This window comes from Cetorhinus maximus, chromosome 18 (genome assembly GCF_964194155.1).
Source record: "Cetorhinus maximus chromosome 18, sCetMax3.hap1.1, whole genome shotgun sequence".
Classification (NCBI taxonomy): domain Eukaryota; kingdom Metazoa; phylum Chordata; class Chondrichthyes; order Lamniformes; family Cetorhinidae; genus Cetorhinus; species Cetorhinus maximus.
The window spans coordinates 69,570,756-69,581,772 of NC_135896.1; the positions used below are offsets into that span (position 1 = coordinate 69,570,756).

Consider the following 11,017-nt stretch of genomic DNA (forward strand, 5'->3'; position numbering starts at 1 on the left):
ATTGCTTGAAAAATAGTGAAGATCGCTGATCTATACATTGGCTGTGGAATTCTTCACCAGCAAATGAACCAAACACGAATAGAAACTTGTCAACTTGAGGAAGGGGAATCAAAGGCAAGAACAAAAGACAGAAAGCGGAATAAGAAAAGTTATAGGGAAATCAAGAGCAAGAGTCAAACAGGGCCTCAGTGAAAAATAGTGGGAATGGGACAAGGAATGTTAAAAAGACAAGCCTTAAGGCTTTGTGCCTTAACACGAGGAGCATTCGCAATAAAGTGGATGAATTAACCGCGCAAATAGATGTAAACAGGTATGATATAGTCGGGATTACGGAGACATGGCTGCAGGGTGACCAGGGATGGGAACTGAACATCCAGGGGTATTCCATATTTAGGAAGGACAGACAAAAAGGAAAAGGCGGTGGAGTTGCATTGCTGGTTAAAGAGGAAATTAACGCAATAGTGAGGAAAGATATTATCTCCAACAATGTGGAATCTGTTTGGGTAGAGCTGAGAAACACTAAGGGGCAAAAAACGTTAGTGGGGGTTGTATATAGACCCCCAAACTATAGTGGTGATGTTGGGAATGGCATTAAACAGGAAATTAGAGACGCATGTAATAAAGGAACATCTGTAATTATGGGTGACTAATATGCATATCGATTGGGCAAATCAAATTAGTAACAATACCGTAGAGGAGGAATTCCTGGAGTGTATACAGGATGTTTTTCTGGACCAATACATTGAGGAACCAACAAGAGAATAGGCCATCCTCAACTGGATATTGTGTAATGAGAAAGGAATAACTGGCAATCTAGTTGTGCGAGGCCCCTTGGGGATGAGCGACCATAATATGATAGAATTCTTCATCAAGATGTAGAGTGATGTATTTGATTCTGAGACTTGGGTCCTGAATCTTAATAAAGGAAACTACAATGGTATGAGGCGCGAGTTGGCTATGATGGATTGGGAAACGTTACTTAAAGGGATGACGGTGGATAGGCAATGGCAAACATTCAAAGAGCGCATGGGTGAACTGCAACAATTGTTTATTCCTGTCTGGCGCAGAAGTAAAACAGGAAAGGTGGCCAAACCATGGCTTACAAGGGAAATTAGAGATAGTATTAGATGCAAGCAAGAGGCATACAAATTGGCCAGAAAAAACAACAGACCTGAGGATTGGGAGCAGTTTAGAATTCAGCAAAGGAGGACCAAGGGATTGATTAAGAAGGGGAAAAATAGAGTACGAGAGTAAGCTTGCAGGGGACATAAAAACTGACTGTAAAAGTTTCTATAGGTATGTGAAGAGAAAAAGATTGGTGAAGACAAATGTAGGTCCCTTACAGTCAGAAGCAGGGGAATTTACAATGGGGAACAATGAAATGCCTGAACAACTAAATATATATTTTGGTTCTGTCTTCACAAAGGAGGACACTAATAACATACCAAAAATGTTGGGGAACATAGGGTTTAGTGAGAGGGAGGAACTGAAAGAAATCAGTATTAGTAGGGAAATGGTGTTGGGGAAATTGATGGGATTGAAGGCCGATAAATCCCCGGGGCCTGAATCTACATCCCAGAGTACTTAAGGAAGTGGCCCTAGAAATAGTGGATGCATTGGTGGTCATCTTCCGAGATTCTATAGACTCTGAAACAGTTCCTACAGATTGAAGGGTAGCTAATGTAACCCCACTATTTAAAAAGGGAGGCAATCAGGGAATTATAGACCAGTCAGCCTGATGTCAGTAGTGAGGAAAATTCTAGAGTTCATTGTAGAAGATTTAATAGCTGAGCACGTGGAAAACAGTGGCAGAATCGGACAGAGTCAGCATGGATTTATGAAAGGGAAATCATGCTGGACAAATCTACTGGAATTTTTCGAGGACGTAACTGGTAGAGTTGATGAGGGGGAGCCAGTGGATATGGTTCATTTGGACTTTCAGAAGACTTTTGACAAAGTCCCACATAAGAGATTGGTGTGTAAAATTAAAGCGCATGGGATTGGGGGTAGTGTATTGAGGTGGATAAAAAACTGGTTGGCAAACAGGAAACAAGGAGTGGGAACAAACGGGTCTTTTTCCGAAAGGCAGGCAGGCAGTGACTAATGGGGTACCGCAGGGATCGGCGCTGGGACCCCAGTTATTCACAATATATATTAATGATTTAGATGAGGGAATTAAATGTAATATCTCCAAATTTGCAGATGACACAAAGCTGGGTGGGAGGGTGAGCTGTGAGGAGGATGCAAAGATGCTTCAGTGTGATTTGGACAAGCTGAGTGAGTGGGCAAATGCATGGCAGATGCAGTATAATGTGGATAAATGTGAGGTTATGCATTTTGGTAGCAAAAACAGGAAAGCAGATTATCTGAATGGCTATAAATTGAGAGAGGGGAATGTGCAACGAGACCATGGTGTCCTTGTACACCAGTCGCTGAAGGTAAGCATGCAGGTGCAGCAGGCGGTAAAGAAGGCAAACAGTATGTTGGCCTTCATAGCCAGAGGATTCGAGTACAGGAACAGGGACGTCTTGCTGCAATTGTACAGGGCCTTGGTGAGACCACACCTGGAATATTGTGTGCAGTTTTGGTCTCCTTATCTGAGGAAGGATGTACTTGGTATAGAGGGAGTGCAGCGAAGGTTTACCCGACTGATTCCTGGGATGGCAGGATTGACATATGAGGAGAGATTGAGTCGATTAAGATTATATTCGCTGGAGTTCAGAAGAATGAGGGGGGATCTCATAGAAACCTATAAAATTCTAACAGGACTAGACAGGGTAGATGCAGGAAGGATGTTCCCAGTGGTGGGGGAGTCCAGAACCAGGGGTCATAGTCTGAGGGTATGGGATAGACCATTTAGGACTGAGATGAGGAGAAATTTCTTCACCCAGAGAGTGGTGAGCCTGTGGAATTCGTTACCACAGAAAGTAGTTGAGACCAAAACATTGTATGTTTTCAAGAAGGAGTTAGATATAGCTCTTGGGGCAAAAGGGATAAAAGGATATAGGGAGAAAGCGGTAGCAGGCTATTGAGTTGGATGATCAGCCATGATCATAATGAATGGTGCAGCAGGCTTGAAGGGCCGAATGGCTTACTCCTGCTCCTAGTTTCTATATTACTTCTTCTGATTCCTTATTTAATCCTGTAATTCTCCTTTAAACTAAAGATTCTCTTCTCCAAGACTGCCACTCTTGGGTCTGGTATCACCATTTGCTTACCCAAAATGGGTCTGGCTCTTCTAATTTTCTGTCCATGGCTGTTTGTTTTTGTTAGTAGTTGCAGCTTTAAATGTCATTGCCCCTTTAACGCAGCAACCTTTTTTCCACTCAAGCTGTCTACAGCCTGTTCCTACGGTTTTTGACTTTTGCGTGCTTTTACGGTTTTGACGGGCTTTTTGGCAATCAACCAAAGCTTTCAAACTGTATTTTTTTTGCAGGCCTTCCATTTTTAACTTTTTTTTAGCTTACAACTGTCTTCCAGCTTCTGTAGTCTGTTGAGCCCCTGGGACTGCCACTTTCTATACTACCATGTAAGTACAGCTTTTTTGTAATTTTGCTCACCATCCTGTGATCTGACCAGGTTCCTTCACTCTGCATCACTCAGGGTCTTACAATGGACTTCCACTCACTCAGTAGATTCCTCAACTTTCAAGTCTGTAGTGAAGCTTCTTCAACTGTTTCTTCAGCTTTTCTTCTTCGGCACATGTCTCTCTGGTCATGCTTCAGCTACTTTTAGTTTTTCATATCTTGGGATCCTGTTCTGGGTTCATCGTTTAAATGCCACCTTTCATACTACCGCTGATCACCATGTTGTGTTATGGGCTCATTTGGTGTCTCATTGATGAGATCTTGAGGCTTGCATGTTTAAACGTGAACCATTTATAGGTAATCCTTAACTATGTTCAGATCCCAGTTACTGCCATGTACGGTGCTGCTCCCATGCAGGTTCCTTCTAGACTGCTCTGAGTCTATTACCATGTGACTCTATACATTATACCATAGGCGGTGCTATTCTCCAGTCCCACATTAACCCCTGTTCTGTTGAGCACCTTTACTTTACAATGGCATGCAGGCACACACAACAGGCAGCATATAGATGGGAATAGGAGGGGGACCAAGGATAGATCCTTGGGAGGTTCCAGAGGTAATGGTACATGCGCAATAAGAGAAGCCATTGTACATTATTCTCTGCCCACAATGGGACAGATATGATTGGAATGCAATGAGTCCAGCTAAGGACCATTATTTTGCTGAGTTTAGCATTTTACTGGTCTTTTCAGTTGAGGACTCAAATGTGAGTCTTAATAAACTTCCACACTAAAACCTGCAGTAAGATGATGCTGCTTTACCCAAAGCCTCAATAAAATAATGTTGCCATTATTAAACAGCTAAAAATCATGAAAAACAGAAAGAATAAAATACTGAGTTATAAATTCAAACTCCGCATAGAGTAGTGTCCATTTCTTCTCCATGCCGCAGTATTTGCTCACTAACTTGTTTTCCCCTCATTTAAATGTATCATTTGTGCCAAATAAGCAGCCCACTCTTAGCAACAGTGCTGCAAAAAAGAACAGGTGATCTAAACATTACAAATGAGATTTTTTTCTACTACTTTAAGAAGTGACATCCATCACTGTTGCATCATTTAAGATCTGCAATATAACTCCAGGTTTCTAGAACTATGTCATTTTATATCTTGCCATGAACACTAAACTTTACAAGACAGTGATGTTTTGAAAAGTACCGGGGGAGAGAAACTCAAACAGAAATCCACTAAAGTGGGGTGGCAGTTTTAACATCTTTTCACAGTTTTTCACAGAGAAAGGGCAGTTGCTGTTTGAGATGCAGAGAGAAACTAACAACTGCAGTGGGAAAGCAGGGTGAATTGTTTTTATGGTAATGACCAAGCAGGTGCTGGTGAGAGTTTGGTTTCTGTTAAAAAGGGAACAAAACAGATGAAGCTCTTGAAGATTTAAGGAACATAGAGTTGATAAGGTATGCCTTGCTGGTGGTAATCATATTGAGGAGAACACAGGCTGATTGAAATGATTGTTCAACAACACTGGAAGATTCAACCTGGCGTGGCGGGGAACCTTTTCTGGCGAACTAAGTGACCGTGGGACTGTTCCTGTAATCCTACATATTGACCAGAAGTGTGATGTTGCATGGAAATGTTTTGTAAGACATATTTTGGTTGTGCAAGTTAGTGAATGCTAAATGTACCTTTTTCTTTAGTTTGGTGTTTAGTTGCTTGTTAAATAATGTTTGATCTAGGTTGATTTTAGGTTGCTTGTTACAGTAAAAGTCTTAGAGATACAGGATCAGCACGATCACTAATGTTCACAGGTGAAGGGAATTTCGGTACGGAAAGTTTGCTAAATAAAAACATATTGATATGGTGAAACAAAAACTGGAAAAGCTCAGCAGGCCTGACAGCATCCGTAGAGAGAGAAACAGAGTTGACGTTTCAGTATGTATGACTCTTCTTCAGAGCTAAAGTAGAAACGTGATGAAACTTACACTGTTTAAGGGGAGTGGAACAGATGAAGCTGAACCCCTCTTAAACAATATAAATATCACATTTCTACTTCTCTTTAGCTGTAATTGTTGGTGTTGTTCTTAACTTACCTATTGACAGTGTAGATTTCTTATTAGGAAATAATTTGGCTGGGGATAGGGCATTGTCGTCTTGGGAAAGTCCATTTGAGGCTGTCAAAACCGAAGTTGTCCAGGAGAAGCCAAGTGACTTGAAAGAATCAATGATTTTCTGCAACCCTGCTAATGTTTTGACTAAAGATATGTCCAAAGAATCAGAAATCCAGCCTGCTAATTTTAAAAGGACATTGGAGTGTCAGGCCGAAAATAAAAAGTTAATGGCAGTTGGAGACGAGTTAAAGCCATCTGAATTAAAAATGCAGGGAAGACAAACAATGTCTAGAAAAGCAGATAGCAACAGTGCTCAAAGCTAATGATGAAACAAAGGAAAAGAATGCTTTGAAGAGTGGAAATGCTGGAATCAATGATGACACAATAGAACTGCGAGGAAGGATACGTGTTCTTGTACATTGATTAAAACTTCAAAATGAAGAGGCAATCACTCTTGATAGAACAAAATTAAACAAAAACCAATGGGAAGCTGAAAAGAAAAAAAAATTAAAATTCATAAACTGAATAAAATGGAGTATCAAGCTTTCTTAGATGAACATGAACATAACCTTAATGATGTTCTTAAAGCAGCTAAAGAGGATTTTACTCAACAGCAAAATGACCTGCTTGTACAAAAGGAGGCAGTGTTCAACTTAAGCCTCCTGGAAAAGGACACCAAAGATTAGATCATGGAAAAGAACTTAAAGACAAAAGTGTTCTTGAATTTAAACAGCATGAGGTGAATTCAGTTGTTATGAAAGGCACAACCAGATGTTTGGCTGGTTGAATTTTTTTCCAGGCAAAGTTTCTCGATTCATGCAATGCCTCTGCAATCAAGGACCACTTGCTCTTAGACACAACCTTTTCTTGGTGTAACAGGTGGTCTCGAATGTATGTGGGCATGTATATTTGCCAATACGGGTATGAAAGTGAAAGCTGATCCAATTTTAATCAGAAAAGCGTGACATTATCAAACATACTCAACACTTGTGAACAAATAACTGACAATTACCAGTATCATAAAGACATAATGCACTAAAACTTTTTTTTAACTCAAGCTATGTGAAACAAAGTAGTTTTTCCTTTTGAAACACAAATGCCACCGTTCCAGGGAAGACCATACTTCTGCTTAAAGAACTAACGTCTATGGAAATGACAGATAGAGATGCAAACAGTAACAAGCGCTTGGTGCTAACATCAGCAACTCCCCTTCCACCACCGGCTTCATATTCACATCAATTCCAATTTCTGTCACTACTCTCTTAGGCCTGACACAAAAGCCGAGCGGCTGTACACCACCAATCGGTTACTTTACCACACCATGACTGTGTCAGCGTGGCCGGAATTTCCAGTAACTACGCCAGGCTCTGCAGGCACTGTTAAAGACTGTTGTCAACTACTCACCAATCTGCTTCTCCCGCACGGACGCCGCCATCTTTGCTGTGGCTTGATGACGTGGCACAGGATGACGCGGCACAGGATGACGTGGCAGCTCCAGCTCGGAGTCTGCGCAGTATCGTAATCACACGCTCAGAATTGCTAGGGTGCAGAAGGAAGTTATTCGGCCCATCGTGTCTGCGCTGGCTCAGAGCATTTTAACTTAGAGAAATTTCCTGCCCTTTTCCCCGTAACCCTGCACATTGTTTCTATTTAAATAACCATCCAATGCCTCAATTGAACCACCTACCTCACTTCCATGCAGTGCATTCTAAACCCTAATTACTCGCTGTGTGAAAAAGTTTTTTCTCACCTCGCATTTGCTTCCTTTGCAAAACACTTTAAAACTGTGCCCTCTGGTTCTCAATCCGTTTACAAGCAGGAACAGAATCTCCCAATCTACTTTGTCCAGACCCCTCATGATTTTGAAAACTTCTATCAAGTCCCCTCTTAGCCTTGTCCTTTCCAAAGAAAACAGTCTCAACTTTACCAATCTTTCGTCATAACTGAAGTGTCTCATCCCTGGAACCATTCTCGTAAACCTCTTCTGCATGCTCTCCAACGCATTCACACTCTTCCGATAGTGTGGTGCCCAGAACTATACACAATGTTCCAGCTGAGGTCTAACCAGTGTCTTATATAAGTTCATCATAACCTCCCTGCTCTTGTACTCTATTCCCCTATTAATGAAACCTAGAATACTGTATGCTTTAGAAACAGCTCTCTCTACCTGCCCTGCCACCTTTAATAACTTATGTACATTTACACCCAGGTCTCTCTGGTCCTGCACCTTTAGAATAGTACCCTTTATTTTATATTGTCTCTCCATGTTCTTTGTACCAAAGTGTATCACCTCACACTTCTCCACATTGAACTTCATCTGCCACCTATCTGCCCACTCCATCAATGTGTCAATGTCCTTTTGAAGTACTACACTGTCCTACTCACAGTTTACAATTCTCCCAAATTTTGTGTCACCCGCAAACTTTGAACTTGTCCCCTGCACACCAAGATCTAGATCATTTGTATATATATCAGGAAAAGCAGGGGTCCCAATACTGACCCCTGGGGAACTCCACTACAAACCTTCTTCCAGCCCGAAAAATACTCATTAACCATTACTCTCTGTTTCCTATCCCTCAGCCAATTTTGTGTCCACGTTGGGACTGTCCCTTTTATTCCATGACCTATAACTTTCCTCACAAGTCTGTTGTGTGGAACTGTACCGAACGTCTTTTGGAATTCCATACACACCACATTAATGGCCTTGCCCTCATCAACCATCTCTGTTACCTCTTCAAAAAAACTCCAGCAAGTTAGTTAGACACAATTTTCCTTTAACAAATCCATGCTGACTCTTCCGAATCAATCCACATTTTTCCATGTGACTATTAATTCTATTCCGAATAATTGTTTCTGGAAGTTTCCCCACCACCGAAGTTAAACTGACTGGTTTGTAACTACAGAGCAGATCTTTACAACCTTTTTTCAACAAGGGCGTAATGTTTGCAATTCTCCAGTGCTCCGGCATCTCCTCTGAATCTAGGGAACATTGAAAGATTATTACCAGTGCCTCTGCAATTTCCACTCTCGCTTCCTTCAATATTCCTGGTTGCATCTCATCTGGTCCAGGTGCCTTACCAACTTTAAGAACCAACAGCTTATCCAATACCTCCTCCTTATCAATTTTAAACGCTTCTAGTGACTGAGTTTCCTCTTCTGTCACCATGGCCTGGGCAGCATCTGCCACATAGGTAAAGACAGATACAAAATAAACATTTAACACCTCAGCCATGCCTCTTGCCTCTATATGTAAATCCCCTTTTTGGTCCCGAATCAGCCCCACTCCTCCTTTTACCACCCTTTCACTATTGATGTGCTTATAGAATACTTTGGGATTTCCTTTTACGTTATGTCTTTTTTCATAATCCCTCTTTGCTTCTCGTATTTGCTTTATCACATCTCTTCTGAACCTTCTTTTTTCAGGTTGGTTCTCAACTGTATTTGCAATCTGACAACTGACGAAAACACACCTTTTCTTCTTTAACTTAATTTCTATCTCCTTTTGATGCTGCCAGACCTCCTGAGTTTTTCCAGGTATTTTTATTTTTGTAAAAACAAAAAACTACTGCGGATGCTGGAAATCCAAAACAAAAACAGAATTACCTGGAAAAACTCAGCAGGTCTGGCAGCATCGGCGGAGAAGAAAAGAGTTGACGTTTCGAGTCCTCATGACCCTTCAGCAGAGGTCATGAGGACTCGAAACGTCAACTCTTTTCTTCTCCGCCGATGCTGCCAGACCTGCTGAGTTTTTCCAGGTAATTCTGTTTTTGTTTTGGATTTCCAGCATCCGCAGTAGTTTTTTGTTTTTACAAAAATAAAAATACCTGGAAAAACTCAGGAGGTCTGGCAGCATCTGCGGAGAGGAACACAGTTAACGTTTCGAGTCCGAATGACCCTTCAACAGAACTAAATAAAAATAGAAGAGAGGTGAAATATAAGCTGGTTTAAGGGGGGGTGGGACAAGTAGAGCTGGATAGAGGGTCAGTGATAAGTGGAGATAACCAAAAGATGTCACAGACAAAAAGACAAAGAGGTGTTGAAGGTGGTGATATTATCTAAGGAATGTGCTAATTAAGGGTAGAAAGCAGGACAAGCAAGGTACAGATAGCCCTAGTGGGTGTGGGGTGGGGGGAAGGAATCAAAAAAGGCTAAAAGGTAGAGATAAAACAATGGATGGAAATACATTTAAAAATAATGGAAATAGGTGGGAAAAGAAACATCTATATAAATTATTGGAAAAAAAGGGGGGGGTCGGAAAGGGGGTGGGGATGGATGAGGGAGTTCATGATCTAAAATTGTTGAACTCAATATTCAGTCTGGAAGGTTGTAAAGTGCCTAGTCGGAAGATGAGATGCTGTTCCTCCAGTTTGTGTTGAGCTTCACTGGAACAATGCAGCAGGTCAAGGACAGACATGTGGGCATGAGAGCAGGGTGGAGTGTTGAAATGGCAAGTGACAGGGAGGTCTGGGTCATGCTTGCGGACAGACCGCAGGTGTTCCGCAAAGCGGTCACCCAGTCTGCGTTTGGTCTCTCCAATGTAGAGGAAACCGCATTGGGAGCAACGAATGCAGTAGACTAAATTGAGGGAAGTGCAAGTGAAATGCTGCTTCACTTGAAAGGAGTGTTTGGGCCCTTGGACAGTGAGGAGAGGGGAAGTAAAGGGGCAGATGTTGCACCTTCTGCGGTTGCATGGGAAGGTGCCGTGGGAGGGGGTTGAGGTGTCGGGGGTGATGGAGGAGTGGACCAGGGTGTCTCAGAGGGAACGATCCCTGCGGAATGTCGCTGGGGGGGGTGAAGGGAAGATGTGTTTGGTGGTGGCGTCATGCTGGATTTGGCGGAAATGGCGGGGGATGATCCTTTGAATGCGGAGGCTGGTGGGGTGATAAGTGAGGACAAGGGGGACCCTATCATGTTTCTGGGAGGGAGAGGAAGGTGTGAGGGCGGATGCGCGGGAGATGGGCCGGACACGGTTGAGGGCCCTGTCAACTACCGTGGGTGGAAAACCTCGGTTAAGGAAGAAGGAGGACATGTCAGAGGAACTGTTTTTGAAAGTGGCATCACCAGAACAGATGCGACGGAGGCGAAGGAACTGAGAGAATGGGATGGAGTCCTTACAGGAAGCGGGGTGTGAGGAGCTGTAGTCGAGGTAGCTGTGGGAGTCGGTAGGCTTGTAATGGATATTGGTGAGTGACAAGAGGATAAAATTACGAGCCTGAAACGGAGCAGTGCGAGAGTGGCAAAAGGATAGAAGAGCAACTATAAAAAGGTTACTGCCTTAAAGTGGCAATACATTTAATACAAGAACAAAAAATGGCTATGGGCTGCAAATTAGATTTTGTTGTCAGGGATTTGAAATAACTTGGTGCGAGGAC

The 11,017-nt window shown here is 42.4% G+C and overlaps 1 protein-coding gene across 2 annotated transcripts in view; it reads right to left on the reverse strand.

Annotated features, from left to right (window-relative positions):
• Positions 1 to 7,115, reverse strand: part of scfd1 (sec1 family domain containing 1) — a 222,859-nt gene extending 215,744 nt beyond the window's left edge. For both annotated transcript variants that reach the window (XM_078562864.1, XM_078562863.1), the window contains exon 1: positions 7,050 to 7,115. In XM_078562864.1, coding sequence (XP_078418990.1) covers positions 7,050 to 7,080 — 31 coding nt within the window. In that variant the 5' untranslated portion in view covers positions 7,081 to 7,115. The remainder of the gene's footprint in view (positions 1 to 7,049) is intronic.
• Between the last annotated feature and the right edge of the window lie 3,902 nt (positions 7,116 to 11,017).